This window comes from Lichenostomus cassidix, chromosome 3 (assembly GCF_008360975.1).
Source record: "Lichenostomus cassidix isolate B80296 chromosome 3, HeHo_3.0, whole genome shotgun sequence".
In the NCBI taxonomy this organism is placed as follows: domain Eukaryota; kingdom Metazoa; phylum Chordata; class Aves; order Passeriformes; family Meliphagidae; genus Lichenostomus; species Lichenostomus cassidix.
The window spans coordinates 37,826,407-37,851,540 of record NC_139483.1 but is presented as its reverse complement, the minus strand read 5'-3'; the positions used below and the strand labels follow the sequence as shown (position 1 = coordinate 37,851,540).

Below are 25,134 nucleotides of genomic sequence, written 5' to 3'. Positions count from 1 at the left end.
CGTGTGTGACTCATGTTGCTAAATGGAGCAGATTTTTAAACATAGCTCTAGGCTTCAATTCTTTCAGCTCATTCACAGTCAGTTCTGCTTTATACTGAGCTCAGTGAAGCTATTCTCAGAGGAGAGTGCAGTGTGACATGGATTAAGAGTCAGAGAGCAGAGCCATTAATCGATTCAGTACTACATGGGTTATCAAATATCTAAGAAATGTTTTAAATCTTTTAGACAGCATAAAAAGCTGAAAGCAAAAATACAATTGTCTAGTGATTTTTGACTTTATTAAATTTTTCTTTTTTTGTAAAAGGAAGGTTGTTGAAGGCTGGCTCAAAGCCAGGAATAATTACTGGTAATTGGTGTTTGATGGAGGTTTTATTTCATTTTTAAACCCAGGTATGCTATATCTGAGTTTACTAAAACAATGCGAAGGAGCCTTTTTATGTACTAGAATTGGATTTTTGTCTGGAATGGTTCTTTGCATTGCATTGTCCAAGCCAGCTAGTGATGTCCTGGGCATATCCTGAATGTTGCTCTGGAGTAGGGTCAGGCCAGGGATGGTTCCCAGCATGCAATCAACCTTTCAGTTTTTCCTCAGCTTCATTTTTAGAGATCAAGAAAGCCTAATAGTAAGGATGCAGGAGTTATAAGCCACTTGGTTTCAGGTCAGTGAACAGCCCTAGACATATTCAGTTTACTGGTCTAGACAAGCCTACAGTGCTCCCTTGTAGTACCATTATAATTTAAAGTAAATCTTACAGTAAAGTGAATTTTAAGATGCTGAATTTAGTATAATTTGTCACATCTACTCAAAAAACATTTTATTCCTTAAGATAGAAGTCCTAGTGTTTTATGCTTTTATTTTAAAGTGTTGATATTCAGCTGCTTTCCAATGAGCATTTTTCTGACATCTTAACACGATAGCAGAATGTAACATTGTGTCAGTGTTTATGGTTTCTGTCTCTCCTAAAATCCACCATAGTCATTATGACGGTGTTGGTAATCAATAGGGTGAATATTGATCACATTTATTATAAGAATCTTTCTATTCTATAAACTTTTTCCACTGTTATGCTTTATTCCTTCCTGGTCATTCAAATACACATTTTGTTTGGAAACTGTCTTCACACTTGAGGCTTCTTGAAAAATGTTTGTATCCATACCTGTAGAATGATCTGCTTACATAGTACTCTCAGCTGTCCTAATTTTCCCTTATCTTAATGAGTATTTTTTTTTTTGACTAATGAAACACTTGGTGTACTTACACTGGACAGTGGGAGATTGCTCTGTGAAGGCAATTGATCTCTTTTAGGGTTCTAATTTATGTTATCTTAAATGAAATGTAGGAGTTGTTGAAGTGAAAGCTTTGCTGGTAGATCAAAAGAAGAAACTCGGCTTGAGCAGGCCAGGCAATCGCTATTAAGCAGCCTGCAATACTCACACTGGCTTTGTATGATACCCAGAAATAGAGGCATTTTGGAAGGTGGTGGTCCAGGGTTTTTTTTGGTTTTGTTTGGCTTTTAGTAGACATACTAAAAAAAAAAAAAACAGTCAAAGTTTTAGTTATGGTTTTGAAATGCCAATGATTTAGTCTTGGTACCCTGTTGAAATAAATAAAGAGTAAATTATATTTAGGTGAAGGTTTCTTTATTCTTTACCCTCAGTGAAATGAGGCACGTTTTTAAAGTATTAGTCATAGGACCACTGAAAAGAAAGTTATTTGTTGAACCAGACTATCATAAGGGTTTAGGCTTTCTAGCTTAAGTTCTAATAACTGGACTGTGATATTTGGTAGGAGTATTTGTACTTTCTATTGTTAGTTTAATAAAATAAAAAAAGAAATCCACCCATAATTTTGGCCTCAACTCTATGTATTTCTGCTATTAATTCTAGTGAAAAATAAATTATTTCTCATAGTTTGGGAAGGGAAAAAACCCCAATCGTGACACCAAACCTTTCATACATGCTAAATTGAAAGCCAAGGAGTTATTTAAAAAAAAACAAACCCTTAAACACCACCGCTTAAAAAAACAAATCCAAAACACAACCCCAAAATTTTAATAGACTGGCATGAGCTATGCCAAATGAGATGAACAGCTTGAGCCTCAGGCATATGCAGTAAGAAAACAGGGCTGTGTTTTTTTGATACAGTGCACCAATACATAAGTTTATAGAAATACTACAAGTAAATATAATTTCAATAATTTTATTTGCCCTTCTCACTCTTAACCCCCCAGGATGACTGTCCTGCTAGAAAGGTTGTTTCCTCTGGCAGTAAAAAGGCCTTTTGCTGACCAAGGAATTGTCTCTTGGGTGATGTTGGGAGGATAGGCTGTCTTCTGCACTCTGCTTTGCTTTGAGCTTTGCCAGTTTTACATCATCCTACCCTGTAATAAATAAGATACAGAAATAAACTACTTGCACTTCAATAAGGTGAGCCACTTGCATGAACCCCAGCATTTATTGGAAAGTTGTATTTCCACTTACTGTTGAGGCAGGAGTAGCCTAGAAATGAAAAAAAAAAAAATTAAACCCACCTTAATTAATGTTTTTAATGTTTTCTGTACATGTGAACAAACTTTTAAAAGCAGATGATATGGCCAAAGAGAAAATTTCAAATTCAGATCTACACAACCTAACTAGGTTTGCTGGTCAGCTGAGCTGGCACAAGTGGTGGGCAGCTGGAGCTGTTTCTTTGCCTACTGTTTGTTCAGAGGGGAATGAAAAAGTAAGAGCTTATCTGTGTGTTTCCTTCTACATTGTATTTTTATCTTAATTTTATTTATTTAATCACAAATTCAGAACAAGTAGTTAATGTGTGCATAAAACACAACATTAGCAAATTGTGTCAGAAAGGTAGCAGCACTAAAATGTGAGCTTGTAATTTTAAAATAAGAATATGAGAAAGGTGGTTTGATGTGTGTGGTTTTAATTAAACTGGATATATAAGTGGAAGGCAAACTCCATTGCATAAATGAAATGAATGGATATCCAATTAGAATGCCAGATTCCTCTTTTAATTCCCAGGGGAATTATTCCAGCCTTTCTGTGCTTTCTGGCCTGCTGAATGCTAGGCTGTTGGCCAGAGTTCAGCCCTCCTGAGTGATGGTCCCTCTTGATAACTGCCACAGCTCTGTCAGAGGACAGAGAGGTTCCAGATACAAGAGGTGATGCTTTCTGAGGGTGCATGGAAATAAATGAGGGGAGCTTTTGTTTGGGCTGCTTGCCTGGAAGTGTATAGGGCAACACAGTTATGAATATGTGCAGTGCTGCCTTTTCCTTTGCTAGGCACTGTTGATGTAAACACTTGATGCTCCACACAAGAACTGATGAATAAGAATGACGGAAGTCCTGGCATTATTCGAGGTGATGGGAAGTAGTAGTGAGGGGAGAAGTAGTAGTAGAGAAATATTTCTAATGTGAATGAATGTAGAAAAGTTTGCTGCCCCAAATACTTGAGAACAATATATCAGTAATAGAAAAATTAATAAGCAGCATTGGTTTATGTTATGTTTGTTTGTAATTTTGGAAATGGCACTTGACTGGCATGATAAACTTTTGTTTCCTGAGTCTGGGTGCAAGTGTTGTCCCATTTATTGAAATGTTGTAAATCATTGCCTCTGAATTCACAAAAAGGGCTTTTTTGCATATTTTGGAATTAAAGGATTGCAACATTTCAATAGAGAAGTAAATAATTAACAAAAATACATGTAATAGAAGTTTTCAGGAGCATGTGAATGTTCAATAGACCAACTGTGTGCGTGATGTTATATAGTAACCTTATTCTTATGTACGTCTTACGATGTAGAAGGCTTTATATATGCCATAAACCAATTGCTTCTGCACAGCTGTAAAATGCTCTTACATTCAAGTGTCTTTACAGGCCCTTTAGTCTTAATACACATAAACTACAAACCATTCAAGTTTCTTTTTAAAGGCTGCTATTTCCACATTTTGTGAAGTCGCAATGTGTTATTGGTAGTTTTGGTTGTGGAGTTTGTATGTATGGTTGCAGTGTGGTTTTTTTGACACAGCAGGCTAATAATTAGGAGCCAAATGATAAGTTTGCCTTAATCTATGTAAAAAATATGTTTAAGTTACTTCTTTTTAACTCTGTAAATATAGTTGTAAATCCTGTTCCTCTTGCTCCCATCTACAAATCCCATATTGAAAAAGCACACCTGCACAGATGCCTTTAGTGAAATAAAGAAGGGTAATTTAAAGACTGTTTAGGATTTCATATATCATCTCCATGAATCACTTTTCTGTATAAGGGTAAAGCAGAGTTTTTACCTTAGGTTGATGAAGTTGCATGATATCTGGATATTAAACTTGAGACCTGTAGACTGAAATCTTATTTCAAATTGACATTTTATTGAATTTTGATGTGTGTATTACAAAATCCACAACTTATAAAGTTTTGAATGAAGAAAGAAAGGTTATTTTCACTGAAGAAACAAATCAACCCTTTCAGAATTCCAGTTGCTAATTTTACAATCTTTTCAGGTCCTAGTTTCTTACTAGAAGCCGAAAAGTGTTTCTTTGCAGTCTAAAGACAACTTGGAAGTAGCAGACATTTTATGACAACCTGTTTTGATTATTTTTATGTAGAACTTAAAGGGCAGATAAACTTTGACTCTCTGATGGCTAAATCTTTAAAATGCTATAGTCTTCTGAATGATTTTAAAAACATGTTTCCTTTTCAAATTTTCTTACTGTGGAATGAGAAATAGTTTTTCAAGGTACCACATTTTTCTCATTTGAACAAATTACAAAATTATATCAATGAGTTTGATTGTTTCAGAATATGAGGTGATACCTCTATTGCCTTTAAAATCACGTGCATTTGGCACTTGTACTTCTTCATAGTTGCATTATGATTTAAATTTACAAGCTATCACCCAAGGTTGAACAATAAAAGTAGTGGGGTTTTGCTTGTTTTCAGCCCACTTGCTTATTATCTGCTTCTCTTATTGATTTAGGATATACCTTTTCTTCTTTACTAATGAAAATAGGATGCTCAATTAGCTCTTATTCAAGTGATTCAAATATGGCAATTGCCTGTAAGTGGCAACGTTGTTATTTGAGACTATGAAATGCAACAGGAACTGCCGCCTCTGGATTAAGAGCACGGGTAGTTTAAACCAGTTTTGAGCTGGTGGTGATGTTGTGCAGCTGGTATGAAGAAAGTGATTTGGGTGGTTGTCATCCTGCAGATGGGAGCTGTTGGTTTGTGCTGTGGTATTGCTTCCTAAAGACTTTCATAGTAAACATTTGTAAGAGATCTTAAATACCATCATTGACTAGCACTGAAATTGCTCTACGGCTGTGCTTATCACATTCTGATACTGTGCAAAGCATAAAGTATGAGGATTGATCTTATTCTGTAGGATGAGTACTCTCTGAAAGAGGTCAGTGTTGTTCAGAGGGGAATTCCTTTTCTGGTGAACCTTGGCTGTTTTCTGTGGATAATTTACTATTATGTTTAAATACACAAAACACAAGAGAAAATGGCATAGTTAAAGTCATTACAGTAGTTGTGACTCCTCCTCAGATCTCATCAAGGCTTTTGCACTCGGGGTGCCTGTTCCCTCTATGGCAGCCTGGACCTGAGTCCATTGGGACAGCTTCTTTATTGCTTCTCCCTTTGGAAAGCCTCAGCACTGCTGCATTCACCTCCCTGCAGCCAGTTGTTTTGTTTGGGGTATTTTTGAAGTGTATAACCCGATTATAATTTTACTAATTTTAAAATTTATTTATGAATGTCAGGGATCTGAAATTCTGAATTTTTCTTCTTTTTCAGAAATGTTTACTGGAGTTTTCTTTTTGTTACAGATATTTTAAAGGCCTTTTATCTGCAATTGCTTTCATTTTGATGACTAATTTACTAAAGTAATGGAAATATGCCTGTGAATGTAGTTTATAACATCTAAAGTAACAAGTAGTTCTAGTATTTGAAAATTGCATATGATTTTGGTGTTCCATAATAGTTTGTGTTGATTTTGCTGCCATTTGCAGTGAGAATACTGAATTTGGTGCTCTATGAGAGTTCACTTTCTTGTATCTCCTTCTAACCAGTTTCTTTATCAGTATATCATCTTGCATATCTTGGAAATAAATAATTTTACAGTCACAATCATCGTCATTAATTTCTACCTGGCTATTTCTCCTGGGTAATGTTTATGTCTACCCCTTTAAGGTGTTTTTTGTACACAGTATCTTGTACGGATACACTTTGTTTCTACTATTTTCAACATGACAGCTCATTTTTTTGGACTGGATATTGCTATTTAAATAGTCATAAATTCATTGAGTGTGTTAAACAGAAAGACGTTGATTCTTGCTGGTCTCTAGTTATTTTTTTTGTATGAGGCAGTTCATACCAATAAGGTAATCAATTAATGTTCTCTCTTTCAGGCTTAACAGATGAAAAAGTGAAGGCGTATCTTTCTCTTCACCCCCAGGTACTAGATGAGTTTGTATCAGAAAGTGTAAGTGCAGAAACTGTGGAAAAATGGCTAAAAAGAAAAAATAACAGACAAGAAGGTAAGTCCTTTTTATTTGTCATTAATATTTAGCTTTGACCAGATCAGTTATTTTCAGATTTAAAAAGGAAACCTGGTTTTGGTATGACTTGACTATTATAATTTCTGTGTTTAGGTTCTACCATTTTTTCCAAGGCAAAATAGGCTAATGATATTTTGAAATATTTTGAGCCTTTTGGTAATTCTATTTTGAAGTATACTGGTATTAATTTTGGAAGTATAGTTTACCCATTTTGAGTTGCAAATACTATCCATCAACCTGTATTGAGAATATAACTTGGTCTTCTTGGATTTAAAATTGCTAAATTTTGAGTTAAAATTATCCAGTATGCTTCAGTAAATTACTGGATATATCATCTCAAATGCTCCTACTTGCAACAGGTAATAAGTCAATTTTAGAAAAGAACCCAGTGTGTTGAATTCTGGAGGTATTTCTGTTGGATTGCTTTAGGTAAAATACCCCGCTAAATAGACCGAGAAAACTTTCTTATGAGCCAGCCTGGGTTGATAATAAATTTTTTAATGATCTTAAATTTTGTGAGATGGTCTGCAAACATAAGATTCATGCAATTCTAACAATGGTTTGGAGTGTACCAGGTAAAATGCAAAGGAGGAAATTACCAAGAAGGTTCAGGTAAAAACACTGATTTTGGTTTGTGGCTGACTTCTAAGGTATTTAGGGTTTAAGTTCTGCTGATAATTCTTATTTTAAATAGAGGTGCTATTGTTACTTCCTAGAAGATAGTGTTTTCTGCAGAATTATTAAAAGAAAAAAAATATGATGGTGGACAAGGGACAGAAAAGGCTATATTGATCCAGATTTTTGGTGGTGATGACTCTGTGTGTGCGTGTGTACATATGTGCATATATATATGTACAGATCATACTAAGGTGGCAGTAAATTTTTGTTGGTTTAAAGAGTGGCAGAATAGAAGTATATAGCCATAGACTGTTTACTTATTTCTTCGTAGTTTACAAACTACAGCACTGCAGGAGGCCTATTGCTATAATCCACAAAAGTAAACAGAAAAACAGTGTCATGAATCAAGGGAATAGGTTGTGACAGAGCTTTTTTGTAAACAGAAGATAAAAAATACTTTTGTGTTAACAGAAACTAATACTTCATTATTTTTAAATGAGCATAGCACATAAAAATAAGATTTTGTCTAAGGTACTTGAAATCACTGTAAGAAATCATTGTGTGTTTGCAACACAGTTTATAGTCTTGGTCAAGGATCTTGATGCTAAAACCAAATGAATGCTTTGGATAATTTTTAGCTTCAAGAATCATATTTTGCTAAGTGGAATTTATTACCAGCTGCTCAAAGTTTCTGATTTTGGGGGGAGGCTTTAAACTAGAGATACATTTTTGTGGAAGTCCTCATGAAACTTTTTGAAGCAGCTGCTAAAGCAAAGTAACTGCTGACCATTTGTTCTAGCGAAGTTTTAACGTGAACAGGTACAACAGTGGGATCTGGGTTTTTTTCTTACACTTTAAAACTTGTCTATTATGGCTAATTCTCCCCAGACTTCTGTTAAAAGTGTCAAGCAATAGGTAGGCTATCATTTTAGTTTAGCTTCCTATCTGTTATCATCCAAGAGGTCTTTCTGCCTTCCCTGCTACTTCCCTTTTGCTGATAGTGATCTTTAAGTGGCCATATTTATTACACTAAAGGCAGTCATGTAGAAGTGGTGCCTTTAGTGTCAGATTTTAGATAAAAATAAGCAGAACCAGATTTAAAACTACACTTGCCATGTCAAAAAGATTAATTTAAATGCAATTTTTTATAGAATGAAACAGATACAGATGAGCCTTGTCAGTGATTTTCTTCCAGAAAGATAAAGTCTATAGTTATATGAAATCTTTCTGATAACAAAATATCCTAATTTTTCAGAATGCAACATTTTCAGGAAAGAAATTTGCTAGATGATTTACTCAGTTCATGTTATGTATGCACAAATTCTACTGCCTGAGTTATGGTGGCAGTGAGAAACGAGGGGGAGAGGATGGAACTGATTCTTTTGGTGTCAGCACAGATCTGTGGTGACTTCAAGTGACTGTGTAGCCTAAGTCACTTTACATCAGCAGGGGTATAATTTTCCCTCTATCCCTTTTGCTTCAGTCTAGTCTACTTTACGAATGCTCACATCATATAATGTGATACAGCCAGGAAAGTAAGCTTTGTTTTTGTTAGAAAATTGCCAGGCAGGCAAAATGCTGGTTTGAGGTCTCTGGCTTAGTGTCTGTACTCTGACACGTTGGTGACGCAGAACAGTCATTAACCTATATGCAGAAATTGTGTCCTGCCTGATTTACAGACATCCAGCTGTGTGTACTCTTCAGCCAGAAGTCAATGGGCCTGCAGCCAGGGTAGTTTATCTGAATTTCATTAGCATTAACATGAACTGAAATGTCTGACTTGGACTTTAATGAACCATAATTTATCTGTGACTGAGATTCATTGAATTAATTACTCTAGATGCTTTGGATTTTTTTTTTTAACCTAAATTATTAGAAAAGGAGGAAATCAGTAAATACTGCAGTGTTTAAGGTATAACTATACCCCAAAATATAATGGGTTGAGCCCTCAATATGTATGACTTGAATCTATAATGGTAAATGTTAGATTTAAAGTTGCTCATGACAGGTTAATGGCGATGGTGATGTACCTGGGATTATAGGAGATTTTTTCTTTGGTTTTTTTCCCTTTTCGTGGTATATTGGACAAAACCTGCAAAGGTAGCACAGGGAAGGAATGCTGCTTATGCTGATATTTGGGTATTCACTGCAACTTTTTGAACGCTTATTATTATCTACCAATAAAATACATGCTTAAAACACACCCAGGCCTTGTATTATTGCACACAGCATTTCCAAACAACTCTATTTACATAGGCACTCGAATTTTAAATTTTTCCTATCCATATCATGGCTGAGTTAACCTGCCAGAAGGAGATCTTTTATTTTCCAGATGCATAGATATAAAACTCACAGACTTCTTCCACTGTCCTCTTCCATATCATTCAAGCAAAAGGGGCAGATGATTGTAGCGAGAGCCATAATATTAGGAAAGCCTTGGGCTCTGCTGCTGGGTAGATCCTCATCTCCCAACAAATTTCTTAGAAAAAATATTTGTGAATTCCAACCTTAATTATATTATTTGAACTTACAACAATGAGAGGCAAAGCACTTTGGTTATAAGCCAGATGTGCATCTTTTATACTGTTGATACTGAATTTCATAGATATCTCTCCTAATCATTATTGTGACCTTTTTTTAATGAGCAGAAAGGACAAACTGTACTAGCACAGAATTTCTACATAGAAAGTTGTCTATATCACTCAGGAAACTCATCACTTCCCATGGCTCTCATGTTCATCACAGTGAATGGCCATGTGCTTAATTAGTGCTGAATCTGGATATATAAACAGCTTTGCACATTATTTTTTCCAGCCATATTTGCCAAAAGCAGGTAAGGCTATGTATAGTGGGAACTGAAGGTGCTTTGCTGCCACACAAATGCTGTTGTTAAGTAGTTCATAAATATATATTAAAAAAAAAGGAAAATAGTGCATTAGGTACACAATATGACACTGATTATACTCAGAAGTTATTAAGTGCAGTGGAATTACTGGATCTCCAGGAACCTGAAATTTCATAATTGACCTGTTAAAAAAAAAAAGAAAAAAGAATAAATTAGAAATTAGTTTCTTAATATAACATTAGTATGACATTGCTGTAATGTTTGAATTTTACTAGGCTGCATCATTGACACATGACAAATGAAAGTTCTGTACAAAAAGTGGTTTCTGGTGCTGCAGCTTCAGGTTTTAAGATACCAGCATGATGGGCTTTAAAGTTGGCTGCAGTCCAGTAAGAGACAAAGTACTGAGTTTTTGAGAGGTGTTGATGTGTAGCTCTATTCAGGGAGCAAGTCTGTACTTAGGTTTTTATTGTTAAGGAATACTGAAGTACGTATTTCTACATTAGATCATAGTCATTCCATTATTTACTCGTTTAATTATGGTATTTATTCCTGCTTTTAAAAGATAGTGTGTAGAGGAATGCTATTTGCACTTTGCCTAAGGCTGTTAAATAGGTGAAAGGATGACTGGAATGCATTTCCATAAGGGATAGAGTACAAAAAGAGATACATGTAAGCAGGATATGTGTCAATATGTGTATGCTAAATAGATGTCATCTTGCTGCCCGAATTATAAATAAAAGAATGGAGCCTGTTCTTGATTTGTTAGTTTTTGAGGTCTGTGCCTTTTTGCACCAACTAAGCAGAGATATTTGTCCTGTAATATGGGGTAGTAGTTGTAGAATTGTAGATGAAGAAAACTCAGAATCTGGGGACTCTCACTGCCATGATGCTCCACATGTGGCTTGTTGAAATTCTGACTTCTCCCCAACCTAGGCAAGAGGAATTGATATGGAAGCATGTTAACAACCTCCTTGATTTATAATTAGGGTGTCTTAATATTTAATTGATACTGCAGACATGCTGTTTTATTCTGATGCATCCCTGCTGTGCTTATGTTTGTGACATCCAAGCAGGCAACAAATACTTGCCAAAAAAGCAAGAGTAATTGTGGGAATTATTTGGGCACCGTGTAACTTTGCACCATTGATGCTATAGTAATCAATGGTGCAAATAGCTCTTAATGCTTCTTTCCTTTTACCAAACCCCACTATTTACATATTTTGATGCCCTTTTTGGATTTTTTTTTTAAATTTTCTCAAAATAAGGCAGAAAGGATGTATACTCCAATTCCAACTGGAACAATTGTTTGCTATGTTCTTGCTCTTCACTCAGTGTTTGCTAATGGCCAGTTAGATACAAAATGTTGGTCTAGGTGGTCTTATTGGTCTGAATCAATGTAACTTATGATACTGACAGCTGCCACTTTTCTGGGATAATATCCAGACTGATAAAATTTGTCTCTATTGTGAATGTTTTTATCAGACAAGTCACAATATCTTGGGGCTTGACTATGTAGAACTTCCTTCTCTGTGTATTTGTCATAGTCCTCACTTCCACTGGTATAAAACTGATTGGTAGACTTTTGCATGGCATAGTTTGCAGGTTACCATTTTTCATGTGTCTAGAAAGTTTATGTTAGTATCAGTATTTCAGAGGCAGACAGGTGAAAGCACTCCCCAGTTCTTTGGTGGAGCTCTACATAGGAATGTCATTTTAGTCCAGATAATGAAAATGGCATGTCAGTGGTACAGAAAAATTTTGGAGCCGATTTCCGGGGGAGACAGTTGTATTGTACCATTGCTTTTAAAAATCATTTTATTGCAGCATAATTTCCCAAAAGACACAGTATAATTGTCCGAGGTTAAATGGTTTCATTCCTGTGTGACCAGTTCAGTAAGTTTTTTTATTGTTTTCTCTTGCTCAATCAGAAAGGGATCAGCTTAGAAGGGGACTCATTTTGGCTGTGAAAATATTGAGAAAGAGTTAATGATAAAGTTTCTCCCTGTTGTGTTTTCAGTCTGTTCCTTTGGATAGAAAAGGTTAATGGAAAGGATATTTAGCTTAGATAGATCAGGATTTTTTTTAATGTACTGACAGTACAGAGATATTGAGAAGTGGCCTCTTGTTAGATAATACTGATGTCTTGAGTGAAGATGAAGTTTTTTGTTTGGTGTGCATCTTGATGTTGAAGCAGTTAAGGATTTTATTCTTTTTTGTTTGAATGGCTATCACTAGCAAACTCCAAACAACACTAAAAAGAGCTTGGTATATTTTTTTCTGCCAATTTGCTGAAAAGTGTGAGTGTTTGATTTGGGTTTTTTGAGTGGGCCAGGTGAAGGAGGTAATTTTTCTGTTTTTCTGGAGTTCTGCATATTTAGAATTGTTTAGATGGTCAGAGATTTGCAGAGGGTAATCCTTTAATGACATGATGTTTGGCCTTAGGAAGTAGACATCACTACTTGGTCTGAGTTCCCTCTTGAACTAATTATGTTAATCATATCTAGAGCAATTATTCTCAACATGTACTTATACTATTGTTTGTTGTATTTTTGTTAGGCTTGAATTAGGAGTGTTTAAGCTTTTTTCTGTCTACTCAAAAATACTGCTTCTCCTGACTTATAAGCCTGGCTCAGTACTGCTAGCTATATTAGAAAACAAAGAGATGTTGATTTTTGTCATTTCTCAATCTTTAAGTAAATTAGGACGTGAAGCTTCTTTTAGTATCATACTGGGGAATAGGTTTTCCAGTTTTCTTACTATTTCTCTTTGTTTTATATTTTGAACATTTCCAGATTATCAATACCTTCTGTAAAGAGTGGCCAGTATAAGAGAGATAGTATTGCAATATTGGGTTAATTAATGGTATATGCAATACAAAACCTTTCCCTCCTGTGTGAGACAGTACTCCTGAATGTTGTCTGGCCCTCTACTCTTTGTTCTCAGATTGTTTTTCTCCTTTACATGGATCTTTGTGTTTAGAGTAAAAAATCAAGCAAGCAAAAGGAAAAAAAAAAGTCACTAATTGGTGGAGAAACTCCATTCTAATGACGTGTGTGGAGACTGTATACCCACGTAGACAACACTTTAATAAGGATTGTATTTATGTCAATGTCAGCTAACCTGTTTTACCTGCACTGAAATGCAGTAGGAACATTCCCATGGTCTGTAAGCTGAGAAAGCAATAAAACCAAGGGAATAGTCATTAACTTTTATGGGAGAGTAGCTTTTTAATCCAAGTATATTAACTTGATTAATGTTGGCTAGACAAGGCCTGTAATCAAAGATTGACCAATAAGGGTAAATCACAAGATGTAAAATAACTACAGATGTTAGAATTGCTTGTTCTGTCCATTAAATGAGACTTCCACATTTGAGGAAAAGGAAGTATGCACTCACGCAGCCTGTTATACTACATGTGCACAAAGAAAGAATATTTATTCATGGATGTTCTGCATGTGAGTAGTGAAAACAAAGTTCAGCAAAGTTCTCAATGCCTTATCCATATATAATATATGGGTAAAAATTCTCTTGCCATCTCTTTTGTATCTCAGGAAGTATAGGAAGCCCTGAGGATGAATGAAAATTCATCTTTTACAGTGGAGATGTCTAGTTGGATATAAATGTTAATGCCATGCTCTAAATGGATGATTTTATATTTCTGTGGGCAGAAGCAATTAATGGTATTTTTCTTACCACATGTTGGCCATTAGTGAAGATTTTCAGCAGAAATTTTACTTCTGAAGCTGTTCTGATGTCTTAAGACTTTGAAATCAGATTGTAAACACAAAACACTGAAGCACAGACATAGTATGGGCTTAATGAAGACTAAAACTTTTCAGTGTGTCATCCTGTAGTGATTTAGCTAATCATGATGGTAATTCAGTTACTTTATCCTTTAAAATATCTATGATTAGATGGAATTTTAGGCTAGTTGTCCCATGTTTGCCTATCAGATCAGATTTAGTGCAACTCATTTAAAGCGTGTACTTTTCATGGTGAGTCATAGAAACTCCCTGTATTTGTCCTAGTGGTCATTGGTAGATCAAGTGCTTTGTCCAATAATTACTTCTTCATACTCTGCATGGTGAAATAAATCCTGGCAATTAACTTTCAACTGGACTATAATAAACTGCTTTTGGTTTTTGTGGGGTTTTTTGGTATGTTTTACGAATGAATGTTTAATTATATTCCCACTTCATTCAACAAGAGGAAGGCCTAAGGGTGACTTCATTCCCATTGATTTACTTCTATACATTCCCTAATTACTCCTTCAGGGGATGATATCTGTTTATATAAGTTGTCAGAGAGATACATGTATTGCACATAAATGAACACTGTTACTGCTGCTTAGCTACCACAGAGTTTTGTTGAGGGAAGATTTTGTCACAAATATTATTCAAATACTTTGAAGGTGTTATTAAGCATATAGATAGAAATTACTTGGTTCAAAACATGTACTCAGGTTTCAGACAGTAAAAAAAGTCCAACAACAAACAAACCCACAAAACTCTGAGATAATTTTTCAATGATCTTCAAAGATACAGATATTGGACAAAAAGTCCAGGTATTAGAGAAAAAGTCCAGTGGAAAATTGTTAAGTTCCTATGAACTTGGAAGTAAACTATGGAATTCCTAGACAATTTTTACTACAGTGAACTTTAGGATCCTCAGTGGGATTTTAATTTTCATAAGATCTCTGAAAAATGAATGCATATTAGGATGGTAAAACTTAAGATATACTGAAAATTAAACCCAGATGCATAGAAACTCAAAAGATTCTCATAAAGTGTCAGATAAAAACAAGGTTTGGCTGATCTTTGCCTCTGAGGCCTAGTTGCATGGCATGTCACATCTATGAAGCTAAACTGCTCTTTCTTCACTCTCAAATATGATGTTGCATCTAAACTACAATCTGGAATAGTCCTGGGCACGTGTCAGTCGTCTCATCTGATCCCAAATATTGTTTCAGGAAAGTGCAAATTGGCAAGATCCAAGCCATGCTGTGGATAAAGAGTTAATCAGACACTGGAGATGTGCAATCCCAGTCTACAGTCCTAATTCCTCCATTACTTTAGGCCTAGCCTGAATTAGCTATTGCTGCTCAAGGAGGTATACTAGGGATATAGTGGAAAAATCAGCTATTAGATCTTGGGAACAGATAGAGAATTCAACCAAATGCAACCAAACAGGAAACATCATTAAGTCACTGTGGAAATCTGCAATTAATTTGAAATTCAGATTCTCTGTACAGGTAATACCACCTCCTCAGGATACATAGAAGAGCAAAGTTGACAGATGTGTCGATGCCTCTAATCTGTATTTCTAGAAGTCAAAAAAACAATCAAGAAAGGAAGTATTTTTTTTTACATAGATCACTTTTTTGATACAATATATGTGACAAACTAACATTTCCATCAGCACAGCTTAGGGGGACAATGAATTGTTTGAAAAGAAGCATGTGAGGTTTGGAGGAACCACTTCACCTGACTTTATCAATGGTGAATAAACTTGGATAGCAATACACTGAGTTTAATTGTGTTTAATTATTTTAGTTCTTTAGACAATTTGAGCAAACTGTCTGACTATCAGTTACGGAATAGGAGGAGATTGTGTGTGGTAATTTTCTCTAGGTTGGAGGGGAGTAGATCTTTTATTCCCCATGGAACACTTAAAGCTCTGGTGTAAGGAGGTTTGGCAAGAAATTATAATGGGTTGTAAATCCAGTGTCAGTTGGTGTTGAACCAATGATAAGTATAAATTTTATTTGAAGGATTTATCTTGTGTAAGCATAAGGATGGAAAAGCTAAGAAAGAATTAATTGAATAATCAGGTTAAAGAATAATTTTTTTCGCAAAAGTTTTATTCAGTTTCTGTTTTTCATAAATTCCATGAGGACATTTACATCTACTGAACTAAGTATATGGCTTTTGAGGATGCTCATTTACTGTCCATAGATCTTGTGCTCTTTTGTAGGTTTGTTGTTGTGGTGGAGGAAAGTTAGCAAGGTCTGAATTTCTTGCACTGGCTGGTGCATCTAATTCAGTTCAGCCACAAAAAGACCCCCCAATTCTGATAATGTTATTAACTCTTTATAAAGCCTGTCTTCCTTATTATCTTTATACTACAATGACTTTTATGATGCTGCTACCAAACAGAGGGGAATTCTTTATTCTGCAAAAGATTTGAACTGTAGAAGTTTTATAATTATGACTGTCACGATGAAGACAGTTGACAGATTTACCTTTTCCATAACAGAAGAATGAAGGGCACCCTGCAAAACAAATTGACTACAGATTTGAAACAACAGGATGTCCTTTTTCACACAACCCATGCCTTAATTATGAACCCATTAGCATAATATATTTGAGATGTTAAAAATGTAAATGGGTTCAAAAAGTGATTAGACACATTCCAAAGAAGAAATACTTCATCAAGAGCTGTTACATACTATGATCCTGATGCAGCCTCCAGCTGAGAAAATTCATAAGCATCTGATTGCTCTGAGGACATACTGGAGTAAGTATACTCTGTACATCTGTAGTCTGTGTTTTCTCTTTCATACAGTGTAAATTCTTCATACTCTTTTCCTATTTCCTTTCTAAATGAGCTGTTACTAGCCATTGTCATAGACTACGAATTCAAGTAGATGGACTTTTAGTTTGGCAGAATAGGGTCATTATTCTCTGTCATTATGCTTCTCTTGCCTTTCTGGGGTTTATGTACCACCCGTTGTTAGAACTGTGAGTCAGATTGTCATAATAACTCATTTGAATATGCTGGAAAAGAAACTGGTTTTATATTAGAACACATTGTTTATGACTCTTCTTAGATAAGCTGCAAGGGGTCTCTTCAGTTGTAACAATAAGGGATCTTTGAAACTCTTTGGAGACAGCACCTTATTCAGACTTATGTTGCTTAGCTGCAGTACTGAGCTAAATTATTTTTCTTTCAACCTGCAGTGTGCAGAGATAGCCATAAGTGATGATCTTTGTCTACAGAAAAGATGTTTTTCTAGTTGAAATTGCTAAGTAACAGTGATTAAGAGACTTTCTCACATTTCTTTTTTAACGCAAAGGTAGAATGTTTTGTGTGTTTTATTGTTAGTTCAGGGAGGTCTTTTACAGGGTACTTTGTCCTCATCCTAAAGTGCTGGTTTCATTTCATTTGTCATTAAATATGGGGAGTGAAGGGAAAAAGTATGATGATGTTGATGAGCAACAAGGATTAGGAAATTGATAAGACACAATTCAATAATAGGTGTGGGCGGAGGAATGTCTGTGAGTTTTTGAAGGGTTTATAGCAATTGTGTGTAACTAACGTCAGGTTTTGGTGACTGGTGTGGGGTAGTGACAACAGACTTGATGCATTTGTATTAATTCAATTCAAGAGTGTTCATTGTGAACATTTGGAAATATCTTCAGAAAGTGCATCTGGTATTTGTATAGCAATAAAGAGATGTTTATTCCGGGGGACTTGCTGGGCAGTGATTTTGGATTTACAGTTGTCAGAGACTGAAATAGTTCATGCCTCAAACATTGATATAAAGTTTTGCTCATTACAACAAAACGTGTATAAAGAAGCTACAGTCAAAGAAGCCTCCCTGAAGATACCTGACTGGGACTTTGGACTGAGTCAAACTGCTGAGATTAGATAAAGGGAAACCTATTGTTCAATCATCTCAAACTGAGGGAAAGGAATGCATCCACAAAGGCCAAAGCCACTAGCTGCACTAAGGATCATCCCTGGCTGAGTTTGGGGTGGGGGCAGAGCACAGCTCACAGAAGCCAGGTTTACACAAACTGGCCCAGCTGTGGAACCCCCAACCCCACAGGCCACATCCACAGGACTTTCACGTGAGAGGCAGCTGAGGGGGAGTCACAATCCATCACAGACCCCCCAAATGCTAGGCCTTGCACCACAGGAGTGCAAGCCATGCAAGCAGAGTCTGCTGCTAGAGACTGCCCCTCCCCGGGGGGGACATGCCTGGACATTGCCCCTGGCCTGAGTGTATATTAACCCATGGCATTCTGTGCTTTTGGGGGGACCACCACCACCAAGAAGACCGGCTGGAGAGGATCAACGCAACATCGTTGAGATCCATGGATGGTGATATTTTCACTTTCCCTCTTTCTGTCCCCCCCACCTCTTTTCTTACTTCTCTTTTTCTCTTCCCTCTCTCTCTCATATTTTCTATTAAATAAAACCCATACTATTGACTGGCATATGGTCTCATTTGTGCCTTAATTCGGGCAGAGGTATTTCCAAAGAACCTTAATAATTAGATCATAACAACAGTGAACACTTGTGGAGATTTATCAAAACAACTTTTTTAATTAGTAACTACACAGTGACTCTTCTTTTTGAATCAGAGCTGCCATGACCCACAAAGTGAATGCCTTTCTGGGAGAGAAGGTTATTTCAAATGAAGTTTTAAATTACCAGAATGTGCTCTTATTGTATAACCTCGGAAGCCATGTCATTGTGACACCTGCTGGTTTGCCATCATGTATATATTTCATGGTCAATCTTGACTGTGCTTCAGGAATAATATGAATTCTCCCTATTCTCTGTTACTTTTCTTTAACAAAATTTTAGTTTTACATATTATTGTTTCTACAAGTATGTACTATTACCAGGTTGCCTTCTCCAACTGTTCTCTGGCCAAAACAATTTTTTGAGAAAATAACTGTCATTCCCCGTCTGCTAACATGATAGTGTTCTTCAAAAATTTTACTTCTGCGGAGCTATCAGTGGCCATAAATCTCTATGATACATTTCAGTGTTTGGGGTAACTATTGTGGCAGCCAGCTGTATACACCAAGTATAGTGAATATATGTAAACATTAGAGTACAGAGAAAATGACACCATATAATATAAAAAAAGGGTATTTACAAGTATTTTCTCTTGTTCTGAGGTTTTTTTGTTTATCAAAAACTTTGTTGCACTGATTAATAACAGTTATCAAATTTTGAATCAATGTGGATTGAGCAGGTATAGAAACAATTATGGCTCTTATAAAAAGATAAAATCACAATACTTTGTATCTTATATATCTTAATACCTTATATCTTATAAAAATCATAATAGGTGGCACAGAACAATGTTGTAGAGTCCCAAAAACAAAGGAAATCTTGGAAATACTGTTGTCTGTCATGGTGCAGTCCAGCATCTTTTAGTGACCATTTTTTTATCTCAACGCTGATTAATGAACCACTGGCCCATGTTAACTGTTTTGTAATAAAAATCATAAATAGGTCTTTATGATTTGAGAATGGATAGGCTCAAATTTTGGAATACAAACGACAATTGTATGTTTCCACACAGTCTGATTTATTTAAGCATTGCCAAGATTGGCCCTTTGATATGGGAACATAAACAAGGTTCTTTTAAACACACTTTGAAGAAACTCTCAAAAACTAAGCTTTTTTTCTGGATGGTGTAGGGGATTTGAATATTTTTTTAGCGGTGTGACAATGGCAATGAAGTTTCTGTTCACAAATGTGGATGACTTATTAACATTTTGGATTAATTATTTTTTAGTTTATGTAGCTGTCCATCAGCTACATATGGAGATGCTTCTGGAGTACTTCTAGGAAAATAGAAGTGCTGGTGGAATCTAGCAATATTTCTGAGGGCAGCTTAAAAAAATTAATTTGGCACGCTTCTGATTGTTAGTGGACCCAAAATAATTCTTTTAATAGAAACAATGAAAAAGGAAAAGCTATATACACAGAATCCTCAGGAATAAATATCATGTTAGAAGTTCAGCTTGTTTCTTTTCTTTTTTTGTCTTGTAAATCTAGTTAAAGGGAGAGAATATTTGATTTAGATTTTCTTTATTCTTAATGTGCATAAAATCTTGGATAACACTTGAGTTACGACACTTGTTTTCCTTTATTTTTATGACTCATCCTAAAGTAAAGGCTTGTTTCAAACAATGCTATATTTTCTTTGGAAGTTCTCTCAGCTCCACAATTAACTAGTTGAGTTTTTGAAGAGCTCTCTCTTCTACAGACTGTTAAGAAATTATATGGCTTTTTCTGAGTGATTGTCTTTATGCAGACCTTCAGGCATTGAAATCGACACCTGCTTAGCTCAGCATCATCTCATTTGTATTTGTACCTTATTATCCTTTTGATAAATAGGCAGAATGAAGCCTGGTGTTATTTAATTTTCTCTACCTCCATAGGATTATAATTTTTAAAATATATATTAATATATTTCTTAATTCTAAGATTGTTGGGAGAGACACAATTTTACTAGGTTTTCTTTCCAAGGTCTACCATTTATTTTTACATGTCACAGTAATAGAATGATTTTCCTTGGTGTCAAGGTTCTCTCTCTCACAATACATCCAAATCCCTCAGATATGTTTGGTTGTCTTTCAGTGCTCTTTCTGAAGGTGGATTTTCTTAAAGAAGGTAGAAACAGAAGTATATTTTGTACAGTGGTAAGATTAGTCTCAGACACAGGCAGTCAGGAACTTTCTGACTTCATGTCATAAAACTTTGGTGAGTTCTGATTCCACTATTACCTCTTAGAAAAGAATATTTAGTAAGAGCTCCTGGTCTGACTGTTTTCATATCACTGAGGCTTCATTTTTGTGTCTCAAAAGGTTAATGAAAACCTTTGCTGTGGTAAGTGACAAGCTCACACATTTTAATAAGGAGAATAAACTAAGAGAAGAACAGGCATTTCTTAATTCTTACCAGGACCACCTTTCAGACATTTGCATCAGATATCACCTTGAATTTTGAAAATGCTTTTAAAACATATCCAGGACCCAAGCCTAGAGGAGGAATAAGTGGAAACTGACTTGGTAACTCTTGTGTTTCCTCAAGGAAAAAGATTAGTAATCTAGAGAAAGTATTGAATTTCTGTTCTGACCTATCAGTAATCCTATTATCTCAGTCTGACCTCTGCTTTGAAAGTACCTCAGATTAATTGCAAGAGATTGTATTTAGTTAAATGTATTTAATTTGATGTCTTTAATCTTGGCAAATTTTTCTTTTAATGGTTTCACAAAGTGTATGTTGAGTTCCAGATACTGAGCTCTATATACACAGGAAAAAAAAATCACCAAGCTCCAGTTCATTTCATTAATTCTAATAGAAAGGCCTAGGTTAATGCAAAAGCAGATTGTATTTTTTCATAGAAAAATATCTGGAATTCCTTGCCACCAGTTGAAATGCTGCAGGAAAATACATGCTGAACAGTGGTGCCTTTCTCTGAGTCGATGATACAAAGCTCTTGTTGTTTTGCTCTTAAAACACATCTAAAGATAAAGTCTCAGTGACTGTCCAAAAAGTCACTGTATGCAAAGAATAGTTTAAAAAAAAACCTGTCAGTACCTATGTTATTTGCTCCTACGTTTCATACTGAACTCATATCTGAAGAGCCCTCCTAACTTGCTTATAAACCCTCATCTTATTGAGTCCTTGAGCAAATTCAGAATCTTACAAATTTTTTACTACTAGTTTTAGCATTTACTAGAGAATTACTGCTATGAAGATTAGTGTTTCAAAGATACAGTGGCATAATACATGAAAAACTGAGCTGCTCTATCAGTAGAAAAGCTTAGAAAACAGCTTACCTGCTTATCCCACTCATGCTTTTTGTAAACATCCTTGGCTATATTCCCAGAAAAGATAGGAATATGAAGTGGCTTTACCAAGTGGTTTCTTTCTTTCCCTTATGTTCTGAACGTAGAACCCTTTAGGGAAGCATAGGACAGATAAGAAAAGGCCAAAAACAGGAGTAGATGCATGTAGGCCATCAAAAGGAGGAGGAGTGGATTGTCTAATCTATTGGTGATGGCAACTCACCTTTTTCAACTAATTAGCACCCCACAGATGCAAACAAATATGGAGTATTTGTTTTATTCCATTTTCTTGCTGATTTTCATTTCTGTGAAGTAGGATCATACAGAGCCTGGGTTTTTTTTGGCTTACAGAAAACCCAACTTCCAGAATATAACAAGTTACTATTTAAGTAATAAGTCCTATTAATATTAATATTAGCTGTCAATTTAAACCAGCACCCTGGAGTTTCTAAAGGAATGCATGCAGTTATATACTTGTTTTATGTGTGTGGGAAATCCTTTTCTATGTCAAATTAAAGGACATTTGCTAAGTGATGTATAGAACAAGAAATAAGTCTAGTGCCTGATAAGATTTCAAATTAGAACTTTTAAAGTATTCAATAAGGAATTTTTGCTTGTTTCAATAATTACAAAATGATGTTAAGTAGGAGAACACAGGATTCTATAATTTGAAAAATTCTTTTTAATATTTATTTTGCTGTGTTTTCTGTGGATCAGATTATGTACAATATGATTATGGCTAGCATTGACCAGCTGATAGACTAAACTGAAAGACTATTTTCCTTAATTTTTTGCACTCTCAGCTACCTCCCAATATATTGCCAAAACAAATGTGTCTTTGGGGACAGAACCCAGTCTGCACCACATGGCTGAGTGCCAAGCCTTACCACTGGAAAGCCAGCCATTATTTTTGACTTTCTACTGCACAGTACGGTGCATCCACCCATTTACAGCATTGAGATGTAGCTTTTTATTTTATGGTAATCTTTTGTATTAGATATTCATAGGAGTAAATTTCCTCTAGCCATGTAGGTCATGTTTCTCCCAAGACAAAACTGAAACATAATAGATGCTTTTTTTTCCCCTAAAGCATCTTTGAAAAAAATTTGGTCTCTAGCAATGGGTTTTTCTTGGAACTGAACACGTGTTTACCCTGTCACTGATATTGTAGGCACACCTTATCCAATTTCATTGCTGTACTACAGTCGGCAAGCAAACAAAAGTAACTTAGGGAGTAGGTTTGCATTCCTCCACTGTATCTGGAATTGTAATGGAAAAAGAAAGTATTAAAGGCAATAATACAGTGTAAATCAGTTACTGGAATCACAGGCATCTTTTAGAAAAAGGTTAAGGAATCTATCATTGTGCTGTCAAAGCAAGTTTCTCTACATGCTTGTTTTCTACTTGAGATTTGGCTAAATAATTCAAAACTAGGTGATTAAAGATAATTTTCAATCTTAATCCCCTTCCTCTTTTACTGTTCCTCAAATATTATCATGTAAACAATCAATCCTAAATCATTTAGATGCAGGATAGAACAAAAGAAATAGTATACTCAGAGGTATGACTTAGCAGTGTTTGTCTTGATCGTTAGGAAGTATTTCAATATTTGAAGAGAATAGTGTGAATTCTTACATAAACCTTTCTCTGTATGCTCTACAGGTATCTAAAACATATTAAAGCTTCTTATTCATTCCTGTCCTGTGCTAAAAATAAACTGATAAATAGAAATTATTGTTGATGTAGATCATCATATTCTTTGAATGGAAGAGCCCATTAAATCTAGACATTTCTACAACTGCTACGTTTTACTAAAGAGGATGTGTCCGTGTCTCCAGCTTGAAGGAAGCCATAACTGCATTTTGTTTTATTAAATATTAAGTTGTTACATATGAATAAATTTGTTATGTTTAAAACAAATAAGTAGGAATTATCTTAGCAAAGAGAACTTTCAATGCCTCCTTGACAGTCTTCAGAACCTTAGGCTCCTTTAGTCTGCACCAACTAGCCTTGAATAGTCCAGCTATTCAGAAACTGAGATGCCAGTGAATCCTGTCTGCTCAAGCAGTATTTGCTTGGGCTAGAACCTTCTTGTTCCCAGGTTGGTTTAAGCCTGCACTGCCTGCCCTCAGCTTCCATCCCTGGGTGTGTATATCCAGCCTTTCCCATGCATTGGTCGTTTGGCTTATGTAATTGTAGATTATATCTACAGCTCGCTGCCACAGCTGTAAACTGCCCCAAGGCAGTGGAGAGAGCACAGAGGTGGCAGTTCGGGCTTAAATTGGTTTCTGCTGGTGTGGACCTGCACCTTGCCATTCCTTTCTAGATAGGCTCATGTCTTCAGGAAGAGACAGTTTCAAATATTCTAATCTGAGATGGCATCAATAATTAAGTAGTAGAAAAATAGTAACAAAATACTGGATATGGTTGAGGTAATGGAATCACAGAATGGTTTGGGTTGGAAGGGACCTCAAAGATCATCTAGTTCCAAGTCCCCTGCTGTGGGCCGGGACACCTTTGACTAGATGAGGTTGCTCAGAGCTCCATCCAGCTTGGCCTTGAACGCTTCCAGAGATGGGACATCCTTAGCTTGTCCAAGTAACCTGTTTCAGTGCCTCATCACCCTTACAGTAAAGAATTTCTTTGTAATGTTAAATCTAAACTTACCCTCATTTTAAATCCATTCCCCCTTGTCCTGTCACTTACGTGCTCTTGTAAACAGTCTCTCCATCAGACTTGTCGGCTCCCTTCAGGTGCTGGAAGGTTGCAATTAGGTAGCCCAGAAGCCTTCTCTTTTCCAGGCTGAAAAAACTCCTAATTCTTTTTACCTTTCATGTGTGAGAGGTTTTCTATCCCTCCACTCATCTTGGTGGCCCTCCTCTGGACTCGCTCCAAAGGTCAACATCCTCCTGTGTAAATGGATACATCAGAAGCAAAAGTGCCGTGCAATTTTTTAAACTCTGGAGAAAGTTTCATGCTTTGAAATTGTACACATCCCCTTTGAGTCATTTTCCATGTAGGTATCAAAGCAAGGACTTTCCAAGAATGACGTGTTAGACTGCATGAAATATGCACAGAGAGGGTGCTTAAAGGAGTTAACACAGATTGTACTAATAAGAGTTGCAGAGAGAAGTGGTGTGCATTTGAATAAATCTGTACATATGGGAATTGGTATATATTAATTTGGAGTGAAAGCTGAATTTTCAGTTTGTTAGTAATCCCTTTCTATAGTAAATCCATTTTGGCACATTTTGAGGGTGACAGGAATTTGCATCTTATTCAAGTTGTTAGAATACTAACAGACACCACTTTACCAAGTCGAGACATTGCTATGGCTGGAAGAAAGACAATAGAAAGTAAGATAATCAATTACAAATCAGTGATTCTGAAGTGAATTTAGTGTAGGCCAATAATTCAAAATGGTGAAGATAAGAGCATATAAAGCACCTCAGGTATTGAATAAGCCAGTGTGGCACAGGATTTAAAAGCACTGATATATGTGCT

The 25,134-nt window shown here is 35.8% G+C and overlaps 1 protein-coding gene across 1 annotated transcript in view; it reads left to right on the top strand.

The window, feature by feature from the left end:
* Positions 1-25,134, top strand: part of PDE10A (phosphodiesterase 10A) — a 179,651-nt gene that overhangs the window by 69,786 nt on the left and 84,731 nt on the right. The window contains exon 2 of the mRNA XM_085055336.1: positions 6,412-6,540. Within this exon, the coding sequence (XP_084911462.1) occupies positions 6,412-6,540 (129 nt within the window). The remainder of the gene's footprint in view (positions 1-6,411; positions 6,541-25,134) is intronic.